This window comes from Nicotiana sylvestris, chromosome 3, assembly GCF_000393655.2.
Source record: "Nicotiana sylvestris chromosome 3, ASM39365v2, whole genome shotgun sequence".
Lineage (NCBI taxonomy): Eukaryota > Viridiplantae > Streptophyta > Magnoliopsida > Solanales > Solanaceae > Nicotiana > Nicotiana sylvestris.
The window spans coordinates 196,120,901-196,141,290 of NC_091059.1; the positions used below are offsets into that span (position 1 = coordinate 196,120,901).

Consider the following 20,390-nt stretch of genomic DNA (forward strand, 5'->3'; position numbering starts at 1 on the left):
CTTCAGACCTTTTTGGCCTTAAGTGCATCTGAAGTGTAATTTTTTTCATTTTAGACCAATTTGACCTTAAGTGCATTAAAATATTTATTGCACTTCAAACATATTTGGCCTTAAGTGTATTTAAGTATAATTTTTGCACTTTAGACATAATTGGCCTCGAGTGCATTGCACTTCCGACTATTTCTTTTAACTTCAGACCCGATAAGTCTGAAGTTAATCCTAAAGTATGTGGGCTTGCAAAGTTTTGTACAAAGTGAGTATAAGTTAATTGTGACCCCAAAACTAGGTATAGATGCAAATGGCCATGTGATAGGGCTGGTTATACAGAGGGGGTGGGCTGGGACGCGATTTCCAGTCCATCGTCCAAAAGAAAGATTTTTTGTTACTCCAGTACTAGTATTTATACCCGCGCGTTGCGTGGAGAATATATTGTACTATCTTGACATTTGGCTTAATCTTATGAACAATAATTTTTTTATCTTAAAATTGCTAAGTGGCTTTTTATTATGCTGTCACTTGAGTTAATATGATGTCTTTGCATATCTTTTTATTACGTATAGATAATATAATATCTAATATATAGATACCTCCTTTAATATAACATAGATAATATAGATTTCTTACTTCGTCCATAATATTTTTTTTGTTATTATTTTGTATAAAATGTATCAATATTTTGATTATTTTTTCCTGTATCGCATGGAATAAGCAATTAGACTTTTCTTTTATTTTATTTTCAATATAAAGTTTTGATTTTTATATTTTTTTACAACAACAACAACAACAACAACAACCCATTGTAATCCCACTAGTGGGGTCTGGGGAGGATAGTGTGTACGCAGACCTTACCCCTACCCTGGGGTAGAGAGGCTGTTTCCAAATAGACCCTCGGCATCCTTCCCTCCAAGAACTCCCCACCTTGCTCTTGGTTGACTCGAACTCACAACCTCTTAGTTGGAAGTGGAGGTTACTTACCATTTTTATATTTTTTTACTTCGTCCTAAATATATGTTCGTTTATTATTTTGTATCAAATGTATCAATAGTTTTAGAATTTTTTCTACATTATATGGAATAAGCAATTAGACTTATCTTCTATTTTATTTTCGATATAAAGTTTTGATTTTTTTTTACTATGTTTCTTGTAATTATTTCAAATTTAAATTAGACTTTTCTTCTTAAATTCAAATTCAAAAAGAATAACTAATTATTACCTAACTTAACTAATTTTGTTCTAAAACTGCCAAGTGGCTTTTAATTATGTTGTCAGTTGGCTTACTATGGTGTCTGCCTCTCCTATTATATATAGATAGATTTAAGGTTTGAATAATTGTTTCATTTGATTAAACCTTTTGTAAAGAATAAACATTATGAGTTATAATATTTTTTACATGAGTTTTTTGAATAAACAAGATAAGAATAACTCAGTCAGAAACTATCTTTTGCGAATTCAGAAGCAGGTACATATGAATGTCTAATAAATAATACGCACACGAAAACAGAACAAGAAAAAATATGAAATTGCTGCTGTCAACTTGGGGATGAGCCATCAGTTGTAGTAAATCAGTGCTCAAAGAAAATTTTGGCACGAATAGTTTGACAATTTTGATAAGAAAAAGAGATCATGGAAAGCACGAATTATAGTTTAGGTCTCGTAAGCTCTATCCTCAACATCATTATCCACAAGGACATGACAAAGAGAGAGAAGAAGGTTAGGAAATAGAATAAGGTTAAAATGTGCTTTAGGTGAGTAGGAACACGACACGATCGTATGTGTCAGCATAAGAATATGTGACCTTTACACTTTAGCTGAAACAGGAATTGTGACAAGAGATTTTCTACTCACTCCTTTCATGTTCTTTCTGAGAAAAAACAGGGGAAGGTTCCTCTTGATTTTAAACACCAAAGCTAGTAATAAATTACTGAGTTTGCTTCCACTACTAAATTGGGATCTTCTACTTCAGAGCAATAGATAGAGAGAGACAGAATATGTTGGAAGGAAAAGCTGTTATTGAAGATACAGATATGCCATTGAAGATGCAGATCCAAGCCATGCGTTGGGCTTCTCAAGCTCTGGATCTTTATGATGTTTTGGACTGCAAATCTATTGCTGCTCACATAAAGAAGGTAGTATTCCAATTATATTTTTTTATCCACAAAAGACTGCCATTTTCTCCTATTTACGGTTTGAAGTGTATGACCATCTTCTCTAAACCCGAGCCGAGTGCATTTTTATTTTCTTAATTATACTATTATGTTTCAGCTTGTCCTCATGTGTGAGCTTACTATTTGCTTTTGGATAACGGTGCAATTTGAACCTAGGCCACATCCTGGCTTGCTCTGATGAATTAGATCATCATTTCATATAAAAGCTTAAGTTGTTACAGAGCACACTTGATTACTTGATTATGTAATGTCTCAATACATTATTTCTTGTAGCTCAGATTATATGTCCGTAACAGCTTTGTAATATTTCCAGGAATTTGACAAGAAATATGGGGGAGGATGGCAGTGCGTGGTGGGGTCAAAATTCGGCTGTTTCTTCACTCATGCTAAAGGAACATTTATCTATTTCACATTGGAGACGCTAAACTTCCTCATCTTCAAAGGAGCCACTTCTCCTTGATGTTGGGTTTTCAAGAAAGGTGGAAGATTGAGATGAAAATGGGACCTGTAATTATTCTTAGCTAGGTCATTCTCAATCTCTGTCCAAGATCCCTCCCCCTTTTTCGACTTCTATTTGTTTTTCACTTTCCACGAGCAAATATCTAGAGAGAAATGAAAACTAAAAAGGATAGATGATAATGTAAATATTGGCAGTTGCCATCTGCATGGATCTTTCACCTTTTTCTTCTAGCTGCTAAGATTAAGTTCCTCGTATATCCATGATTAAATTAGTAAAGTGTGGTGTTCTCCTCAATATTTGGCCTCTATCTGGCATAGGAGCAGTTCACAAAAGCAAGGATATATAGCAGATAGTTGATTGAATACTCAAAAGATGAGAAGTTGTTCAAACTAAAGTGGTCCTTACATTGAGCTGAACATTGCCTGAGATTCAACCACTGTATCTTGGCTGTCAAACTTGAATAGTTGGTGTGCTTGACTGCATACTCGTACTATAAACATTCACAAGAGAGCTGAAGTGAACCATCCTCGGGGCCAATCAGTCATAATCCAAGTTCATTAACACGTTCGGGGGCTTATGAAGTGACGAGAAGTGTATGCTTCATTGAGAGGGGATCCAGACATTCTTTCTGAGAATCTGAAAACAGACATGTACTAGACCTTAAAATTTGACATTAGTTTGAACCTATTGATATATTACATCTCGATTTAGATGTTAGCTCAGTAGTGCTCAATTTCTGTATTGTTGAGCGAACTTGCCTTATAATCTGCAATGCAACTACATATTACCTTCCGTTAATTGCTCAAACACAGAATCTATAAGCAGAGGCAGTAACGATGTAAATAATTTTGTTCAGTTTTTTACTTTGTTAGCTCGCTATGAAGTTTATAGAAGATCCGTTGTTTTCATGAACTAACTTTTTTTGCTATAGCTTGTAATTTTAGCATCTACTGGATGCAATTGTTAATGAAATTTCACTTTACCGAATCAAAAAAGAAGAACTTAAAAAGCATTTCCAAGTTCCAACTACAGCTTATGCTTAAATTTAGAAGGAGACCAGATAGCATGTTATTGAGCACCAATGCAGTATCCTGAATATAGAAGTGGAAGAATGCATGACAAAAAGAAGTCCAAGATCACCATACCTTTTGCCAGAAACTGTCAAATAACAGGGGTCAGTAATGGCTTGTCCGAAAAGTGTGCCTCCAAGTTTGCAACCACGAGGTCAGCCATGTCCTTACGAGTCTCCAAAGTGCTAGCTGCCACATGAGGTGATAGGACAACATTATCAAGTCCAGCTAGTAGCACGGGCGCTTCAGGTTCATATTCAAGCACATCAAGCCCTGCTCCTCCTAATCTGCCTTCTGCAAGAGCAGACACCAGCTCAGGTTCATCGATATGAGAACCCCTCGCAATGTTGATAACAACTTCATGTGGACCCATGGCATCTATGACTTCACGGTTGATAATGTGGCGAGTTTCATCTGTTAAGGCACAAGCAACAACGAGGATCTGACAGTTGGAGGCCAAGTCGCTAACATGTGGATAATAGGTGTACGTTGACTCTGGTTTTTGTGAACGTGAAGTATAACTGATTGAACATCCAAAAGCTTCAGCTCTCTTGGCAATTGCTGAACCAATTCTCCCTAAACCTACAATACCTACTGATTTGCCGCTAAACTGAAAGAAAAATGAAGAGCAAAACAATTAAGCTCTTTGGAGAAACAAAACTTAGAAAGGGAAAAGTCAAAGGATAATATGGTTAGATTTGGTCTGGACCAACTTAAGTACTCTAAAAGAAGAAGATAGTCATATATGTTCAAAATACACAAGTTCATCGTGGGAAGCAGACAATATGCTTGACTCAATTGCATCAGACCAGCTTCAAGTAAGGCATTTGATGAACACGTCCGAAGGCAGATGTAGCATATACTCTATGGGTTCAACTAAACCTAGTATTATGAACGCGGAACATAAATATATATATGCGAAAAAGCACTAAAGTTTCAATAAACATTAATTTATGAAACCATAATTTCAAAATTGCAATGAGTTAGCCTAAAAATCTTAACTATTGAACCTATCTGAACACGTTTTACAAGCATTAACTCAAGAATCTTGAACAAAAGCCAAAATGCTGCTCCTATTATTTACAACTAATTTTGCCTCCGTCAGCATTAAGTTAATGAATCAAAGGAAAAAGCACATTTGACTCTGTTTCTAACCAAATCCAACTAAAGATGCGAACTGTTAAGCAAAAGCCACGAACTTTAAAGGCTAAAAGATGTATATATTGGGCAAAAGTAGATATAACAGTTGTACAAGAATAATACCTTAGTGGTCAATTTGAAATCCTTTTCCTTCCAAATCCCATTCCTAACGAATCGATCAGCTTCACAAATCCTCCTCAATGTGGCGAGTGTGAGTAAAATGGCCATGTCAGCAACGTCATCGGTGAGAGCATCGGGAGTGGAAGTGACCCTAATCCCTCTCTCTTTGCACTTCACCAAATCAATCTTGTCAAGCCCTGAACTGTGACTCGATACTATTTCCAATCTGGGTAGCGAATCAATCAACGCCGAATTAGCTCCCTGAACTCCATTTCCCACTACTGCTCGGATGGAGTTCGAGTGTAGTTTGAGAGATTCAGAGGGAATTTCCCAGTATTTGAAGAGAGTGAAACGTTTGGTCAGCTCTTGCTGGAGGTAATTGGACAGCGGACGCATCAATAATACCCCTATCCCCTCCATTTCTGCTTTACTAGGAAAGAAGGAGCTCTTTTTTGTTCATTCGCACTTCAGTACGCAAGTTTTGGAGGAGCTCTTTGTTGATTACTGACTGTGTTTTACTTTTACTCGAGACATTGAAACCTATTGGTCCAACTAATTCCCAAAATGTTTTCATTTCCAATACTCAAATCCCCTTTGTAATTTTATAGCATGTTCTCCAAGGTGAAAAGCATTATTTTTTTTCCCTTTTGTTTTTATTTTAAGTAGAGGTGTTTGGAAGCTTTTAGAATATAAAAAAAAAAAAAAAAAAGAGCTTTAAGTATTAGTAGAAGCAAATTTAGAGAAACAAAAAAAAGTTTGACCTAACACTATTTGTTGCTTAGAAGTAACAACAACATCAACAACAAACTCAGTTTGATCCCAACAGGTGAGGTCTGGGAGGGTAGTCTGTACGCAGACCTTACCCCTACCTAATGCAGGTAGAGAGACTGTTTTTAATAGATCCTCGGCTCAGGAAGGGCAAGAAGAAGAGGAAAGCAAGGAAGGAAGAAAGAAGGAAGAGAAAAGAAAAGAGAGAGATAAATGATAAGTAGTACCAAATAATAGCAACAGGGAATACAATAGCTGAGGCGAACAAAACCACATAACGTAATAAAAATCTAAGAATATGAAGGGACATGCATGCTACTAAGACTATCGGTGAAGAACTATAAACTACCTACCAACCTTCTACCTTAATCTTCGACCTCCATACCCTCCTATCAAGGGTCATGTCCTCAGTGAGCTGAAGCAGCGCCATGTCCTGTCTAATCACCTCTCCCCAGTACTTCTTAGGCCTACTCGACCTCTTCTCAAACTCTCCATGACCAACCTCTCACACCTCCTGACAGGAGCATCAATGCTTCTTCTCTTAACATGTCCGAACTATCTCAGCCTCGACTCCGGCATCTTGTCCTCCACGGAGGCTACTCCCACTCTATCCCGGATAGCTTTATTCTTAATCATATCTCTCCTGGTACACCCACACATCCATCTTAATATCCTCATCTCTGCTATTTTCATCTTCTGCACATGTGATTCCTTAACTAGCCAACACTCAGCCATACAGCATCGCCGGTCGAACCACCACTCAATAAAACTTACCCTTAAGTCTTGGCAGCACATTGCTATCACACAAAACACCGGAAGCAAGCCTCCACTTCTACCACCCCGCTCCGATGCGATGTGCGGCATCTTCGTCAATCTCCCCGTTACCCTGGATAATAGACCCGAGATACTTAAAACTCGCTCTCTTAGGGATAAATTGAGCATCAAGCTTAACCTATGTGTCTGCATCATGGGTCCCGTCACTAAATTTGCACTCCAAGTATTCTATCTTGGTTCTACTCAATTTAAAACCTTTAGACACCAAGGTCTGTCTCCAAACCTCCAACCCCACGTTAACTGTGCTACGCGTCTCGTCAATCAAACTATATCATCGGCAAATAGCATGTACCAAGGCACCTACCCTTGGATGTATCGCGATAGTACATCCATCGCCAAGGCAAATAAATATGGGCTAAGAGTCAATCCCTGGTGCAACCCCATCACCACAGGGAAATACACTGAATCACCACCCACAATCCTCACCCGAGTCTTAGTATCATCATACATATCCTTAATTATCCTAATGTACGCTACCAGAATGCTGCTAAACTCCAAACACCTCCACAGGACCTCACTCGGGACTTTATCGTATGCTTTCTCAAGGTCAATAAATACCATATGCAATTCTTTCTTCCTCTCCCTATATTGCTCCACTAATCTCCTTACTAGATGAATTGCTTCCGTAGTCGAACGCCCCGGCATGAATCCAAACTGATTCTCGGAAATAGACATGCACCTCCTCACCCTGGCCTCCACCACCCTCTTCCAAACCTTCATAGTGTGACTCAACAACTTGATACCCCTATAATTGTTACAATTTTGGATATCACCCTTGTTCTTGTAAAGCGGAACCATCATACTCCACCTCCATTCTTCGGGCATCTTCTTTGTCTTAAAAATTACATTAAATAGCCCAGTGATCCACTCCAAACTTGCCCATCCCGCGCTCTTCTAGAATTCTACTGGGATTTCATCTGGCCCCGTCGCTCTGCCCCTATACATCTTACACATCGCCCCTTCCACCTCTTCTACCGTAATCTGCCTACAGTACCTAAAAACCCGCCGACTCTCGGAGTGCTCTAACTTACCCAACACAATGTGTCTATCCTCTTCCTCGTTCAACATTTTATGGAAGTATGTCTGCCATCTTCTCCTAATAAGTGCCCCGTCCATCAACACTTTGCCATCCTCATCCTTGATGCACTTGACTTGGTATAAGTCGCGAGCTTTCCTCTACCTCACCTTGGCCAACTGGTACAACTTCTTGTCTCCGCCTTTACCCTCGAGCTCCTCATACAAACAAGCAAAGGTCGCGTTCTTAGCCGTCATAACTGCTAACTTCGCCTCTTTCTTTGCCTTTCTGTAACACTCCCGATAAGTCCTTTTTTCCTCCTCGTTTGTACTTTCCACTAGCTTCAAATAAGCAGCTTTCTTAGCTTCCACTTTAGCTTGAACCTCTACATTCCACCACCAGTCCCCTTTATGACTCCCAAGAGAGCCCTTCGTTACCCCTAGGACCTCTCTAGCAGCTACCCTAATGCAATCCACAGTCGTGAACCATATACTAGACGCATCCCCCTACCCCCCACTCATTCAGGCCCTCAAAGCCAACAACTTCCCCTTAACTCCTGAGTTTTGTCCTTGGTCAAGTTACCCCACTTGATCTTAGGTTGCCTGCACCCCGCCCTCTACCTCCTACTCCTCTTGATCTCCAGGTCCATAACTAGGAGCCTATGTAGAGTCGTGAGGTGCTCACTTGGGATGACCTTGCAGTCAATGCACAGACCTTTATCGCATTTCCTATAGAGAAGATAATCAATCTAAGCCTTGCCCATTGAATTCTGGAAAGTGACCAAGTGCTCTTCCCTCTTCGGAAAACTCGAGTTAGCTATAACCAAATCAAAAGCTCTAGCAAAATCCAACAATGAATTACCTCTCTCATTCATATCCCCAAAACCGTACCCGCCATGCACATCATCATAACCCCTAGCACTAGCCCCAATATGAGCATTGAAATCTCTACCAATGAACAACTTCTTTATGTGCGGGATACTACGCACCATCTCGTCCAAATCCTCCCAGAGTTGCTCCTTGACCTCCTGGTCCAAACCTATCTGAGGAGCGTATGCACTAATCACGTTTATAGTAAATCCACCAACTACCAGCTTAATACTCATCAACCTATCATTCCTAACCTCAACAACGAGCTCCCTGAGGTCCCTGTCAACTAAAATACCTACCACATTCTTACCCTTATCGCTCCCTGAGTATCATAGTTTAAACTCATCTACATCTCGTACCATAGCACCCTTCCATCTAGTCTCCTGAACACACGCTATGTTGATCTTCCTTTTCTGAAGAATCTTACCTAACTCTATAGACTTCCCCGTCAACGTCCCAATGTTCCAAGACCCAACTCTCAGCCTAGAGGCTTTCTTACCCCCCTTCCTACCCCTGGAGGACCCCACCCCAGCCCCACCTTTCTTGCTTAGAAGTAATTTTTGAATTAATTAGCCAAATACAAATGCTTCTCACCAAAAATACTTCTCAAAATAAACTGATTTTAAAGTTTTGCCAAACAAGTTATTAGTATCCTATGTTATGTCTTCAGATTTGTTTCTTTAAAAAAAAATTCTTTATTCACACACAACAAAAGATGCTATGGTTAAGCTTATGTGCTGGTTAAAACACTTTGCGGCTTATCTATAAACTCCAAAAATGCTTGTAAGACAAAATCAGCAACAAGTTATAGTTCGATCACTCTCAACTTGTGTTTTTTTGAAGTATAAGCACTTTTGGTTGGCTAGAGGAAGAAAGGAAGGTTGTGTTCCTAACACATTAAACAATATACAGTGGAATTGGCACTAAAGCTTAGAGGAGTTTTCAACGGGGGAAGTGCACAGTTAGCCACTAATAACACATGTATTTACTTTTAAGCCACTGTTTAAAATATCTTTAGTCTTTAGCCACTACTTTAATAAATTTTACCTATCCGGACGAAAACACTCTTCTGATCATAAAGTTTAGGACCAAATGTCCTTAACTTTTGAACTTGCAACTCTAAGTTCAGGACTACATGGACTTTTGAACTTGCAACTCTAAGTTCACGGCTATATGTCCTTAACTTTTGAACTTGGAACTCGAAGTTCAGGACTACATGTCCTTAACTTTTGAACTTAGAACTCGAAGTTCAGGACCACCTGTCCTTAATTTCTGTGCTAGTAACTCTAAGTTAATGACTACTTGTCTTTAACTTTTGAACTTGTAAGTCTGTCCTTAACTTTTGAGCTTGTTAGTCTAAGTTCAGGACCAAGTGTCCTTAACTTTTAAACTTGTAACTGTAAGTTTAGGACCAAGTGTCGTTAACTTTTGAGCTTGTTAGTCTAAGTTCAGGACATATTGTCCGTAACTTTTGAGCTTGTTAGTCCAAGTTCAAGACCTATTGTTCTTAACTTTTGGGCTTCTTAGCCTAAGTTCATGACCTATTGTCCTTAACTTTTGAGCTTGTTAGTCTAAGTTAATGACTTCAGGACCTATTATCCTTAACTTTTGAACTTGTAATTGTAAGTTCAAGACTTATTGTCCTTAACTTTTGAGCTTGTTAGTCTAAGTTCAGGACCAAGTGTCCTTAACTTTTGAACTTGGAACTCAAAGTTCGGACCAAGTGTCCTTAACTTTTGAACTTGTAATGAAAAGTTCAATACAAGTTCAAAAGTAGAGAAACTATTACCTGTTATATGCAGGACATACAGTTATCACCATCTACAAAATAAAAAGTTCTAGTTTATCCTTTAAATTAGTTGCCAAGTGTATTCCCATGCAGGTGCTTCGTTCAAACTATCTTAAGAGGAAATAGTTCTAATCTGTCCTAGAAAGGTACCAACTTCTGCTAATGAATCTTTTCTACCAAGTGTCTTATGCACACACTATCAAGTACCAGTATGCAAAATGAAGATGTTTGTCATCAATGGATATCCTCTGTAAACCCACTAATTATATGAGAAATTATCATCCAGAGTCGGAGACACCTTACAAAAAGAGATTCCAATGGAGTCCACGACAGTCGAGTCTCACAGACAGCAATATAATTTTTCTCCCTAACATGAAAGAGGTAGAAGAAAGGATAACACAATCTTTTTATATTAATTTTAATAGACTAGTGGCTACTATTGCTAAGCATTTTGATAAAAAATAAATACAACTTTAAAAAGTGACTACCCATACAATTTTTAGGTTTTCAACGAGCTTGGGTCCGTTGTTTCATGTCCAAACAATTTAATAACTCCAGCGTGAATGTCCAGACAGTTTGAATAATAAAATTGAAACACTCAAAGCGGGCATCAATTCAAGATTGAGTTGACAATCTGCATTACTAAATAGTTTATCTTCCCCTCATCATTGCAAAACTATCACAGGACAGTCTCTCCAACCTACAAAGTGACCGACCAATCAGTAGCACCAATTAACAATTTGATCACAAATTCTCTAATGAACTCTCCCATTAAACCATCAATGTTGTATTCTTATTAGGCTTATTTTTATGTTCTGGAGACGAGAGAATTGAAATAGTCCAATAAAAAGATTGACAGCAGGTTGAAGCACCCAAACAATCACGAAATATTTGCTCCAAAAGTTCAGGAGACAATGTGCTCCTATATGAAGTGAACCTAGTTGCTGCAGCAAAAGGTAACCTCCAAACAATAACTAATAGCAGCAGTTCATATACTTAAACCACTGGAGTTAACAGCGGTTTGTTCAGAAAGTGAGCTTCTAAGTTCCCAAGGACAAGGTCGGCCATGGCCTTGCGTGTTTCCACTGTGCCACTGCCTACATGAGGCAATAGGACCACATTCTCAAGGCCAAAGAGCTGCTCAGGTACTTCAGGCTCATTCTCAAACACATCAAGACCAGCACCCCCTAAACGGCCTTCAACAAGAGCAGATACAAGCTCTTTTTCATCAACATGAGGACCCCTACCAATGTTAATCAGAACCCCCTTTGATCCCAAAGCTTCAATGACTTCACGGTTGACAATATGACGAGTTTCAGGAGTCAACGCACATGCCACAACCAGAATCTGGCAATTGGAAGCCAGCTCAACTACACTTGGATAATACTTGTAATTTGTATTTGGCTTCTGTGATCTTGCGTGGTAACTGATCGGACAGCCAAAAGCTTCCGCTCTATTAGCAATTGCCAAGCCAATCCTTCCCAGTCCTATAATACCCACTGATTTTCCACTAAACTGCAAAAGAGATAGTAAGATGTACAAATTAGAATACATCCCAGTGGCCAGAAGTTAATACAATTCAGGCAAATACAAAGAAAAAATAAAATTGGATATTCATGGGTTTAACTTTATGAAGAAGATTAGATCTCTGGTAAATACACCATTTAATGAATGATTATGTTGCATTTTCCTCAGTTCATTTGCCAGATATAACCGCAGAAAAAAGGCTCCAAAAAGTTCCGTTAAGAACAATCACAATTGCTACTCTGGTGGCCGTAGCTTCTCACAGTTAATGTGACACCACCTCCAAAACAATTACTTACAACTGATATGGTGATACAATATGCTTTACAGTTTCATTCTAAAGAAACTCAAGTTTTTCGCTAGCCAAAGACGTACTGGTATTCATTATCAAATTTTCCAAATGAAAAAATGCTTTGATTTTTGCTGCATGTAATCACAGCCATACAATTATTTGAATTATATTTTTTTTTTTTTTTGAAAAGGAAAACAAATATTTTTTGATTATTTGAATTATATTAAAATGAAATGTAATATGCAACATAATAAAAGGCTATTATGGAATAGTTTCTCTAAATTGAACACAAGTTAAAGACAAATGTTGAGGCTCATCTAAGACAACGAGCAACTCAAGGATAACATATTGTCACAGATGTATTATTGAAGCAAAGAAGCTTTCATAGCAGTTAGGATAAAAAGGTTGAAAAGGAGAAAGGTGAATATTAAACCATAGGCTGCATGAAATAAAACTCGAAACCAGATACTAAGAGAGTTTACACCAAAGGCACAACAACCTATCTTGTATAGAGAATTGGTTTACAGTCTTAATATTTCTTGTCAAGAATAAATGACAACTGACAACACAAAAGCTATTAGTACCATATCACTAACTAGATACTTAATTGGCCTCAAGCACATCAAAATTCCATTAATTCAAAGAATAAGATGCCTTGATAGATATAGGTCAGAGTCTGTAACCATAATTGACACAATTCATTCCTACAGTAGGCGCCAATACCGTTGAAATTACATCTAGGGGAAAGCGGACATCATCTCCTTTATATAACCGGAGTAAAGCCAAGAATACACAGATAATATTTTCGTCTATTTATAGCTAAATTTCCCATCATTTTGCTTCAGGCAGCAAAGATTCAAGCTTTCATTTATCTACACCTTTCACATAGATATCAGACGATGTGATACAGACATAACAACAACAACAACAACCCAGTAGAATCCCACAAGTGGGGTCTGGGGAGGGTAGTGTGTACGCAGACCTTACCCTACACGAAGGGGTAGAGAATCTGTTTCCGAAAGACCCTCGGCTCAAGATAATAAAAAGACAAAAGGAGAGAATCTATTCATCAAGCAGATCATAGGGAAAATAGGAACATAAAATGCAAAAGAAAAAATACAAAGCAAAAACGATGGCTTGTGATACAGACATAAGATGGACAAAATAAAAACGGCAAACGAAAAAAGGGGAGGAAAATCGGCCAACCTTAGAAGTCAACTTGAAATCACCAGACTTCCACAACCCTTTCCTAACATAGCGATCGCATTCACAAATCCTCCTGAGAACAGCCAACATCAACCCGACAGCCAGGTCAGCCACGTCCTCGGTCAAAACATCAGGGGTATTAGTAACCCTAATCCCCTTCTCTTTACACTTGTTCAAATCGATCTTATCTAAACCAACACTGAAGCTCGAAACGATTTCGAGCTTGGGGAGGGAATCGATGAGCTCAGCGTCAGCGCCGGCGAAGGCGTTGCCGACGACAGCGCGGATGGAATCGGCGTTCTGATTGAGGAATTCGTTCTTCTGGGAAAAGTTCCAGAAGCGGAAGAGCTTGAATCGCTTGTCTAACTCTTGCTCTAGGTAGGATGACATAGGACACGCCATTAACACTCCGATGCTTTCCATTTTTTCTCTTCTTGTTTGTGTGTGGAGTATGAAGAGTGATACAAGTGTACTCTTTTTGTAGCTAACAAATGAGGGGTTGATCGATTTCCAAACTATTTTTTATCCCAATCTCGTGTGTATCCAAATCGTAGTTACATGGCATATGTTATTTACTTAAGTTTTTTCTATTTAACTTTAATCAATTGACATAATCATTTATTTTAATTTAACTTAATAATAAATTAATATAATTTAGTGTATACATGTGATAAAATCTCAGTAGAGATCTGCACTAAATCGATATTGCATATAACCGAGAAGAAGAAGATATCTGTTATTTCTCACTATTATAGTCGGTGCACTATAATTGTCTTTAATACAAGACCTTTCACACGAGTCACGTGTGTGATGAGGTAAAAAGACCAAAATACCCCAACTACTTAACTAACATCACTACTGAGTATTCAACACTCCCCTCAAACTGGAGGTTGGAAGACATCCAACACTCCAAGCTTGGAAACTAAGGAATGATGTTGAGCTGCAGATAACCATTTAGTGAGCAAATCTGTAAGTTGCATTGTTGAACTAACATGGTGTGGTGTGAGGAGCCCAAACTTGATCTTCTGTCTTATAAAGTGACAATCTATTTCAATGTGTTTGGTCCGTTCATGGAAAATTGGATTTTCTGCAATTTGAATGGCTGCTTTGTTGTCACAAAACAACTAGACTTGTTTAGAAATTGGCATCTTCAATTCTTCTAGGAGTCTTGATAACCAGGCAACTTATGTTGTCACTACTGCTATGCTTCTCTCTTCTACTAATTGTTTGCTGCTTTTTTGATTTTCATGAGATTAAGGAGCTCCCTAACTTAATAATATAACATGTCACTGATCTCCTAGTATTGGAACAGGCACACAAGCTGCATCACAGTAGGCATACAATGTGTCAACTGGCTTTGCCTGCAGAAGAACTCCCAAACCTGGTGCTCCTTTTATGTACTTAACTACCCTCAAAGCTGCATCCATGTGAGATTTTTTGGACCTTGCATGAACTGGCTCAATGTCTGTACTGCAAAACTGATGTCAGGTCGTGCAATTGTCAAATACAAAGTTTCCCAATATACCTCTGGTATGCAGTAATGTCCTTCAAGTCTGGATCTCCTAGTCTTCCTACACGAGCAACAAATTCTACTGTGGCGAGTTTTTGATTCATCTCTAGAGGTGTTGAAACATGCTTAGAACCACTCAAACCAACACTTAAGATCAACTCAAGTGCATATTTACTTTGATTCAGCAGAATCCTTTTTTTTTATCTGAGCACCTCAATACCAAGGAAGTATCTTAGCTCACCCAAATATTTTACTTTGAATTGACTTTGCAATGTCCTTTTAGCATCATTAACTAGCTTGGAACCGCTGCCAGTGATCAGCATGTTATCTACATAAACAAGTATAATGACCAAATCTGAACCCTGCCTTTTACTGAACAAGGAATGGTCATAATTGCTCTGTAGATAACCATGTGTAACTAATGCATCTGTTAACTAATGTTCCATTGTCTTGATGCATGTTTCAGCCCATAGAGTGACTTCAGCAACCTGCACACTTTCTTTTCCCCCTGTTTGTGAAACCCTTGTGGTAGTACCATGTATACTTCTTTATACAAGTCCCCTTGTAAAAAAGCATTATTCACATCCATATGATGCAAATCCCATCCTTTGGCTGCAGCAATACTAATGATGGTTCTAACAGTTACCATCTTTGCCACTGAAGATAATGTCTCATGGTAATCCAATTCCTCTTTCTGATTGTAGCCTTTTGCTACTAGTCTGGTCTTGAACCTTTCTACCTCTCCATTTGCTTTATGTTTTATCTTATAAACCTACTTTGACCCAATAGCCTACTTTCCTGGTGGTAGATCAACCAGCTCTCATGTGTTATTCTCTTCTAGTGTAGTTATCTCCTGTTGCATTGCCTCAATCCACCAGTTATCCTGGGCAGCTTCCTTGAAGGAACTAGGCTCAATGTATGCTAAGAAAGCTTTGAAGTATGACTGATATCATGTAGTGAGGTTAGCATATGAGAGTCCTTGAGAAATACGGTATAAGTTGTTTCCTGGTGCCACATAGTCTTTCATCCATATAGGTGGCCTATAAATTCTTGCTGATTTTCTAACATTCACTGCTTTTTCTGCTGGTGAAGTTTCTTCAATTTCCTCAACTATATCTACAGATAAGGTATCTGAACTCATGTTGATATCTGTTTCTTCCTGATTCAGTGGTTGTGACTGATCTATACTATCCTCATTCAATTCTTCATGTAAATGCTCTTATGGTTCTGTGTATGTGATATTTAGAGGCATATCTTCATGTGTAGGGTTATCAGAAGGATCAGGTTGGGAAGAAGTTTGTGTAGGGAAGGGATATCAATAGGTGTTAATTCAGGAGGATCTTCTGGGAATATATCATCTAAATCTGAAGCCATTCCTTTGAAAGAAAATATTTGTTCTCTAAAAACAACATCTCTGTTTACTAGAAATGTTCTATTCTCCAAATCATATAATCTATAACCCTGCTGAGTCTCTGAATAGCCTATCAGTATAGCTCTCCTTGCTTTTGCTGCAAATTTGTCTCCTCTAGGTAGAATGCTTGCAAAACACAAACATCCAAAAACTTTAAGATGGTCAATTCTTGTTGTTTTCTTGTAGAGCAACTCATAAGGTGATTTTCCCGATAGAACAGAAGTTGGTCATTTGTTTATCAAGTAAACTACTGCCTTAACACAGTCACCCCAGAATCTATTTGGCAAGGAGATCTAAAATTTTAATGCTCTAGCTACTTCCAGTATATGCCTGTATTTTCTCTCTACCGCCCTATTTTGTTGGGGTGTGTATGGGCAGCTAATTTGATACACTATGCCCAATCAACTCATTAATTCATTACACTTAGAATTAAATAATTCAGTACCATTGTCTGGCTTTAATCTTTTTACATTCAGATTAAACTGATTGTGCACCATAGTAAAGAAATTCTTTAGCAAAACAAACACTTTACACTTTGACTGCAACAAACTTATCCAAGTATATCTGCTAAAATCACCAACTAGTGTTACAAAGTAATATTTCTTATCATATGTTGGTATCCTGTGAGGACCTCAAACATCTACATGCACTAATTGGAAAATCTGTTCTATTTTATTGCTACTATGCTGGAAAGGAAGTCTATTCTATTTGGCCAAGAGACACACTTCAAAGCTGTGTTGTGTCCTGGCATCTATCTTATTCTTTAGCAGAGAAATATGTTGCATTACAACAGCTGAAGGATGACCCAACCGGAGGTGCCATCGTACTAAGTCTTCCTACACTTGCACAATACTTCCTGCTATAGCTGGAAATTCTTTAATGATCTCCCTTTTTAACAAATATAGTTCATTGTGTTCTTTATCAATCCCCAAAACCTTCCCACCGTAGAGACCCTAAAATACACAGAAATGTGGGAAAATGCAGCACAACATGATAACTCCTTATTCAGTTTAGACACTGACATTAGATTGAATTTAAAATCAGGGACATATAGAACATCTTTCAGTATTAATTCATCTAACATTTTCACCATGTATATGTTACATGACATTTCCCCTCTGTAGGGACTTGTACAACACTATTATTTTGATTTTCAACTTTTCTTACATTATCTAGCACTTCTTTATAAGGTGTAACATGATGAGAGGCACCGATGTCAATTATCCAATCATAGTCAAATACCTTGGACAAAAAAGAAGTTATACCTGTCATTAAGGTATGACATTCATCTGGATCAGGATCTGGCTTGTTTATGAGGCTTAGTAATTGCTTGTACTGGTCCTTTGTGAAAAAATGCCCCTGCATCTGAGAGGCAGTGTCAAAACTTCCTCCTTCTCCTGTTGATACATTAGCATATCCCTTTACTCCAGTGTTTTGAGGCTTCTTCTTACTTTTAAAGTCCGGTGGATAGCCTATGATCTTATAGCAATTCTCTTTCAAGTGACATTTATACCCATAGTAATCACATATGAGACCTGATTTCCTTGCCGCCTTGCCGCCTTGTCCTCTTTCAGCTAGCATAGTTAAAGGTTCCTTATCTGAACTAGCTATACTAAGTGTACGTTGACTTTCTTCTTGGACTGCTAGTGCATAAGCTTGATTCACAGTCAATATAGGTGTTTTCAGAAGAATTTGACTTCTCACATGACCGTAACTCTCGTTCAAACCAACAAGGAATTGTAATAAACACAGGCTTTTGAACTGATCCAAAAAAAGTCTGGTTTCCTCACAATCACACCCTGCTCTTGGTACCATTAGATCCATTTCATCCCACAAATCTTTTATTTTAGTGTAATAAGTTGTTATAGAATCTGTTCCCTGCCTTAGGGTCCCTATTGTTGTCCACAAATGACAAAATCTAGTAAGGTTCGATTTGTTAAATCGTTCCTTAAATTCATTCCATACCTTCCTCGCATTAGATGCGTAGATAATACTAGGCTGTAATTCAGCAGAAATAGTGCGACCAATCCACGAGAGCACCACAACATTACATCGTTCCCATTGATGCCCTAATTCACCTCTATAAGAGCTTTTCAAACAGATTCCGTCGATGAACCCTAACTTATTTTTCACCATCAATGCCATCCTCATCGATCTGCTCCATAATGCGTAATTCTCAGGTCCTGTGAGCTTGATGTCAATCAGTGCTATCCCAGGTGTGTCTGTTTGTTGCAAAAATAGTGGGTGCTTGTGATCAATTTGTAAATTTTCAGTTTCTGCCATGACAAACCAGCTCAAGCTTCAACAGTGGCTGTCAATTTGGAATTTTGAAATCCTTGATCTAACTTCAAATCGCCCCCACTCTAATACCATGACAAAATCTCAGTAGAGATCTGCACTAAATCGACATTGCATGTAACTTAGAAGAAGAAGAAGACATTTGTTATTTCTCACTATTACAGTCGGTGCAGTATAACTGCCTTTAATGCAACAGATCTGCACTAAATCGACAACATATTTTAATGTAATTGACAAGTTACGTATTCTCTTTTTTCTTATTGCTTAATTATTGGGTGTTCCCATGAATTTAAGGTATGTGGTTGATTTTTTTTGTTCTTTCACACGAACAATTTCCAATGTTAACATACTTATATAGTAGATACAAATGTAAGTACACAATTTTTTTATTTTTAAACTTTTATTTAACATAACATAAAAATATTGTTAATGAATTATAAATAATTAAAGTTCAATTAAAAATAACAAACATCACGTAATTTAGCGAAAAATTGTGAAATTCAAAAATAGCCAGATTTACAAGTGGTAATTGAAAAATAGATGTTGTTTCAAAAGCAATCAAAAATTAGCTACTTTTTATGTAAAAATAAATCTGAACGAAAACGTTGTTCATAATTCGGAAAATATTCCAACATAATATACTGGTCCAGCATAATATGCTGGAAGTTTATATACATATGCTCCAATCTCCAATATATTATGTTGGAACTTTCTGTGTGTTGGAGTTCTAGCATACTATGCTGGAAATTCATACACAGGTGCATCAATCTCCAGTATTTTATGCTGGAACTTTCTGTGTTGCAGCAAAATAGTGGCTATTTTTCAACTATTTTACAAACTTTGACTATTTTTTAATTACTAATCCAAAAACTGGCTAAGCCGTGCTATTTTTAGAGCGGAAAATCAAGTTAATCATGTGACTTAATGAGTGTATTGTAGGCCAGTTCATAATCTCTCCGTTGTTAGACCCATACAATAGTCCAAAACTAGTCCTAACATGTATATAAACCTAGGTAAAAGGTTGGACCAACAAGTACTTGGGCCAAAAATCTAAACGAACGAAATAAATAATAATTTTAGCTGCATCCAAAAATAATAGTAACTAAAAAATTTATATATTTTTTATATATGTCTTTTATATTTTGTGAATATAATTAGTTCCGGTCAATCTGCCAATTTTATATTTTGCTAATAAAGAAATGGAAAATGGGGAGAGAGAGCCTGACCTTGGTCGTCAACATAAAATCGCCATTCTTCCAAAGGCCATTCTTAACGTAGCGATCACATTGGGAAATTCTCCTCAAAACTGCCAAAAACAAAGCAATGCTAATATCTGCAACGTCTTCAGTAATCAAATCGGGACAGTAAGTAACCTTAATTCCTTTTTCCCTGCAGATTTCCAAATCGATCTTGTCCAATCCCACACTGTAACTCAATGCAATTTTCAGCTTCGATAAAGCACCAATTAGCTCCGCATTTGCTCCGATTGTTGCGTTTCCAACGACTCCTCTAATAGATTCAGAATGCAAGTTCAAGAAGTGGCTCTTTTGGTGTTCGGGGAAATTCCAGAGCCGGAGAAAGTTGAAATGCTTGTCGAGCTCTTGCTCAAGGTATGGCGACATTGGTCAGGTCATTAACACTCCTATAGATTCCATTTCTTGTGAAAGTTTTAGAAGTAGGTGAATCTATAATATGCTAGAATTATTAGGAAAGAAATTGAAAGAGAACAAGCAGAACATGATTTATTATTCAATTGCTCCGTCAATTGGGTTGCAATTACAATGAATATAAAATAGCTCTTGTATCCACCTGGAAAATAGAAAAGAGAAAGAAGTTAGGAAGATGAACAAAGAGAGAGAGAGAAGAGAGTAACAAATTTACCAGAATCAAAACTAGTAACCGCTCCTCCAATTCTGTTA

General features: G+C 37.8%; 5 protein-coding genes across 5 annotated transcripts; 1 reads left to right on the top strand and 4 right to left on the bottom strand.

Annotated features, from left to right (window-relative positions):
* The first annotated feature begins 1,843 nt into the window (after positions 1–1,843).
* On the top strand, positions 1,844–2,855 carry LOC104246686 (dynein light chain 1, cytoplasmic-like). The gene is made up of 2 exons (XM_009802550.2): positions 1,844–2,126; positions 2,479–2,855. The coding sequence occupies exons 1-2, from the start codon at positions 1,989–1,991 to the stop codon at positions 2,623–2,625; spliced, it is 285 nt and encodes a 94-aa protein (XP_009800852.1). The 5' UTR covers positions 1,844–1,988; the 3' UTR covers positions 2,626–2,855.
* A 93-nt stretch (positions 2,856–2,948) lies between these two features.
* Positions 2,949–5,529, bottom strand: LOC104246685 (glyoxylate/hydroxypyruvate/pyruvate reductase 2KGR-like). Its single transcript, XM_009802549.2, has 3 exons — positions 4,959–5,529; positions 3,771–4,305; positions 2,949–3,261 (listed from the first exon to the last, which is right to left on the bottom strand). Exons 1-2 carry the CDS (start codon positions 5,373–5,375, stop codon positions 3,787–3,789), a joined length of 936 nt encoding a protein of 311 aa, XP_009800851.1. The 5' UTR covers positions 5,376–5,529; the 3' UTR covers positions 2,949–3,261; positions 3,771–3,786.
* Positions 5,530–8,320: 2,791 nt separating this feature from the next.
* LOC104246688 (uncharacterized) lies at positions 8,321–8,677 on the bottom strand. The gene has a single exon (XM_009802553.1). It carries the CDS (start codon positions 8,675–8,677, stop codon positions 8,321–8,323), a length of 357 nt encoding a protein of 118 aa, XP_009800855.1.
* Positions 8,678–11,001: 2,324 nt separating this feature from the next.
* On the bottom strand, positions 11,002–13,797 carry LOC104246687 (glyoxylate/hydroxypyruvate/pyruvate reductase 2KGR-like). Its single transcript, XM_009802551.2, has 2 exons — positions 13,253–13,797; positions 11,002–11,745 (listed from the first exon to the last, which is right to left on the bottom strand). The coding sequence occupies exons 1-2, from the start codon at positions 13,673–13,675 to the stop codon at positions 11,227–11,229; spliced, it is 942 nt and encodes a 313-aa protein (XP_009800853.1). The 5' UTR covers positions 13,676–13,797; the 3' UTR covers positions 11,002–11,226.
* Positions 13,798–18,467: 4,670 nt separating this feature from the next.
* Positions 18,468–20,093, bottom strand: LOC104246689 (glyoxylate/hydroxypyruvate reductase A HPR2-like). Its single transcript, XM_009802554.1, has 2 exons — positions 19,698–20,093; positions 18,468–18,536 (listed from the first exon to the last, which is right to left on the bottom strand). The coding sequence occupies exons 1-2, from the start codon at positions 20,091–20,093 to the stop codon at positions 18,468–18,470; spliced, it is 465 nt and encodes a 154-aa protein (XP_009800856.1).
* Positions 20,094–20,390: the final 297 nt, after the last annotated feature.

Bases quoted from the DNA above. Each gene is read 5' to 3' on its own strand.
- LOC104246686 (XM_009802550.2), top strand. From the start codon at position 1,989: ATGTTGGAAGGAAAAGCTGTTATTGAAGATACAGATATGCCATTGAAG. The intron at 2,127-2,478 runs GTAGTATTCCAA...TAATATTTCCAG, and splicing joins TTGCTGCTCACATAAAGAAG to GAATTTGACAAGAAATATGG.
- LOC104246685 (XM_009802549.2), bottom strand. From the start codon at position 5,375: ATGGAGGGGATAGGGGTATTATTGATGCGTCCGCTGTCCAATTACCTC. The intron at 4,306-4,958 runs GTATTATTCTTG...TTTTTCTTTCAG, and splicing joins ATTTCAAATTGACCACTAAG to TTTAGCGGCAAATCAGTAGG.
- LOC104246688 (XM_009802553.1), bottom strand. From the start codon at position 8,677: ATGAGTATTAAGCTGGTAGTTGGTGGATTTACTATAAACGTGATTAGT.
- LOC104246687 (XM_009802551.2), bottom strand. From the start codon at position 13,675: ATGGAAAGCATCGGAGTGTTAATGGCGTGTCCTATGTCATCCTACCTA. The intron at 11,746-13,252 runs GTTGGCCGATTT...TCTCTTTTGCAG, and splicing joins ATTTCAAGTTGACTTCTAAG to TTTAGTGGAAAATCAGTGGG.
- LOC104246689 (XM_009802554.1), bottom strand. From the start codon at position 20,093: ATGTCGCCATACCTTGAGCAAGAGCTCGACAAGCATTTCAACTTTCTC. The intron at 18,537-19,697 runs GTCAGGCTCTCT...TCATGGTATTAG, and splicing joins ATTTTATGTTGACGACCAAG to AGTGGGGGCGATTTGAAGTT.